At 48.3% G+C, this 1,687-nt stretch overlaps 1 protein-coding gene across 2 annotated transcripts in view; it reads left to right on the forward strand.

The window, feature by feature from the left end:
* The window catches only part of THY1 (Thy-1 cell surface antigen), a 6,070-nt gene that overhangs the window by 2,316 nt on the left and 2,067 nt on the right, over window positions 1-1,687 (forward strand). The window contains exons 2-3 of one of the 2 annotated variants that reach the window (XM_027835482.1): window positions 752-855; window positions 1,230-1,565. In XM_027835482.1, the coding sequence (XP_027691283.1) occupies window positions 816-855; window positions 1,230-1,565 (376 nt within the window). In that variant the 5' untranslated portion in view covers window positions 752-815. Of the gene's footprint in view, window positions 1-700; window positions 856-1,229; window positions 1,566-1,687 lie in introns of both variants that reach the window. The other variant, XM_027835483.1, reaches the window with a different exon arrangement.

The raw sequence follows: 1,687 nt of genomic DNA on the forward strand, positions 1-1,687 counted from the left end.
TCTCTCTCTCTCTTATCCTCCCCTGTGCAAACACATCTAGAAATACCATTAGCAACTCCCATACATACACCTGTGAGTACCTTTAACCTCTTCCCTCCCCTGAGTATGCATGCACATACACCCCTGTGGGCAGGTCACTTATTCCCCTAGCCTGGACTTTTCCTGGTAAGGAGAGATATATATATGCTGTTCTCCAAGATAGAGTGTAAGCATCTAGAGGGCAGAGGCTGTGTCCCCAGCATCTAGTACAAGTAGCCCCCTTCTAAATGCATGCAGATTGAATGCAGAATAGTTATGGATATATGTACTCAGTGGTCTGGATGACAAGCCAGGGTAAAGAAAACCCAGGTTCAAGCCCTCCTTCTTTCACTGAGTTGGTAATGTGACCCGCCCCAGTCACTCCATACCTAGGCAGGAGATATTAGGATCACAGGCTTAAAGCTAGAAGGAACCTTAGAAATCCAAACTTTTTCCCATTTTACAGAAGAGGGAACTGAGACACAAAGATAGAAGGTGATTTGCCCAAGATCACATGAGTCATAATTATCAGAGCCACAAGCTCTGAGAACCTGGGAACTCTGACTCCAGACCTAGTGTTCTTTACATTGCACCCTGACTGTCCTTACTATTATGAAGCTTAAATGAGATGCTGCACGTTGAAACATTTTACAAAGTGCTATGTAAACCTTTCCAAAATAAGGTACCTCCCCAGCTAGTGAATGTGGTTCTGTGAACACCGTCTTTCTCTCAGGAGTCCCTCTGGGCCTGGCTGGTGACACTTTCGCTGCTCCCTGAGTCTGCACCCTCATCCTGCCATGTTGAGTCCCAAGATTGGCATCGCTGTCCTGCTGACAGGTAGCAGGTTGAGGGGTAGTGGGGATGGGTCTCTCTCTTCCTCTAGGTTGGTCTCATTGGGACTTCAGAGTTACCTCTGTTTCTGAATACAGCGGAGAAGAACAGACCCAAAATTCAGTCTATAAAAGAGGTGATATCTCCTCATGAGGAGACAAGGAGGGTGGCATGATTCTTCAGGGGTCATGTGAGGAGGGGTGGGTGAGGGACATGGCCCCATGTTTCCACTCTCTTGGAATGGTGAGGGGGGATTCAGGAAGGAAGTAAATTTCTTCCCGGGCCCCTTTCTCCCTATAAGCTCCTTCTCTCTGCCCAGGCCAGCTCTGGGGTGGTCCTGAGTCAAGTCCCAATAAGGGGTGGTTGGGTGCATGCACCAGTCTTGCAGGTGGCCTATGGACAGAAGGTGAGTGATCTGACCGCTTGTTTGGTGGACAAGAACCTGAGGGTGGACTGCCGATATGAAAATAACACCAAGTCCCCACTTCAGTATGAGTTCAGCCTGACCCGAGAGAAACAGAAGCATGTGCTGAACTCCACAATGGGAGTGCCTGAGCATGCCTACCGGAACCGGGTCAACCTCTCCATCTCCCATAACTATATGGCCCTCTTCCTGAAAGACTTCAGCCAAAAGGATGAGGGTATCTACTCCTGTGACCTGCGTGCTTCTGGGATCCCCAACTCCTTTGTCAGCAAGAATATCACTGTCTACAAAGGTGAGGGGAACCCTAAAGGCCAGGAGGATAGGAGAGGGTGTAGAGAGAAAGTGGACAGTGGAAGAATGAGAAGAGAGAGTCCTGGGGCTCAGCAAAAAAAAAAAAAAAAAAAAAAAAAAAAA

The sequence above is a fragment of the Vombatus ursinus genome, unplaced genomic scaffold, assembly GCF_900497805.2.
Source record: "Vombatus ursinus unplaced genomic scaffold, bare-nosed wombat genome assembly UNPS02014816.1, whole genome shotgun sequence".
NCBI lineage: Eukaryota > Metazoa > Chordata > Mammalia > Diprotodontia > Vombatidae > Vombatus > Vombatus ursinus.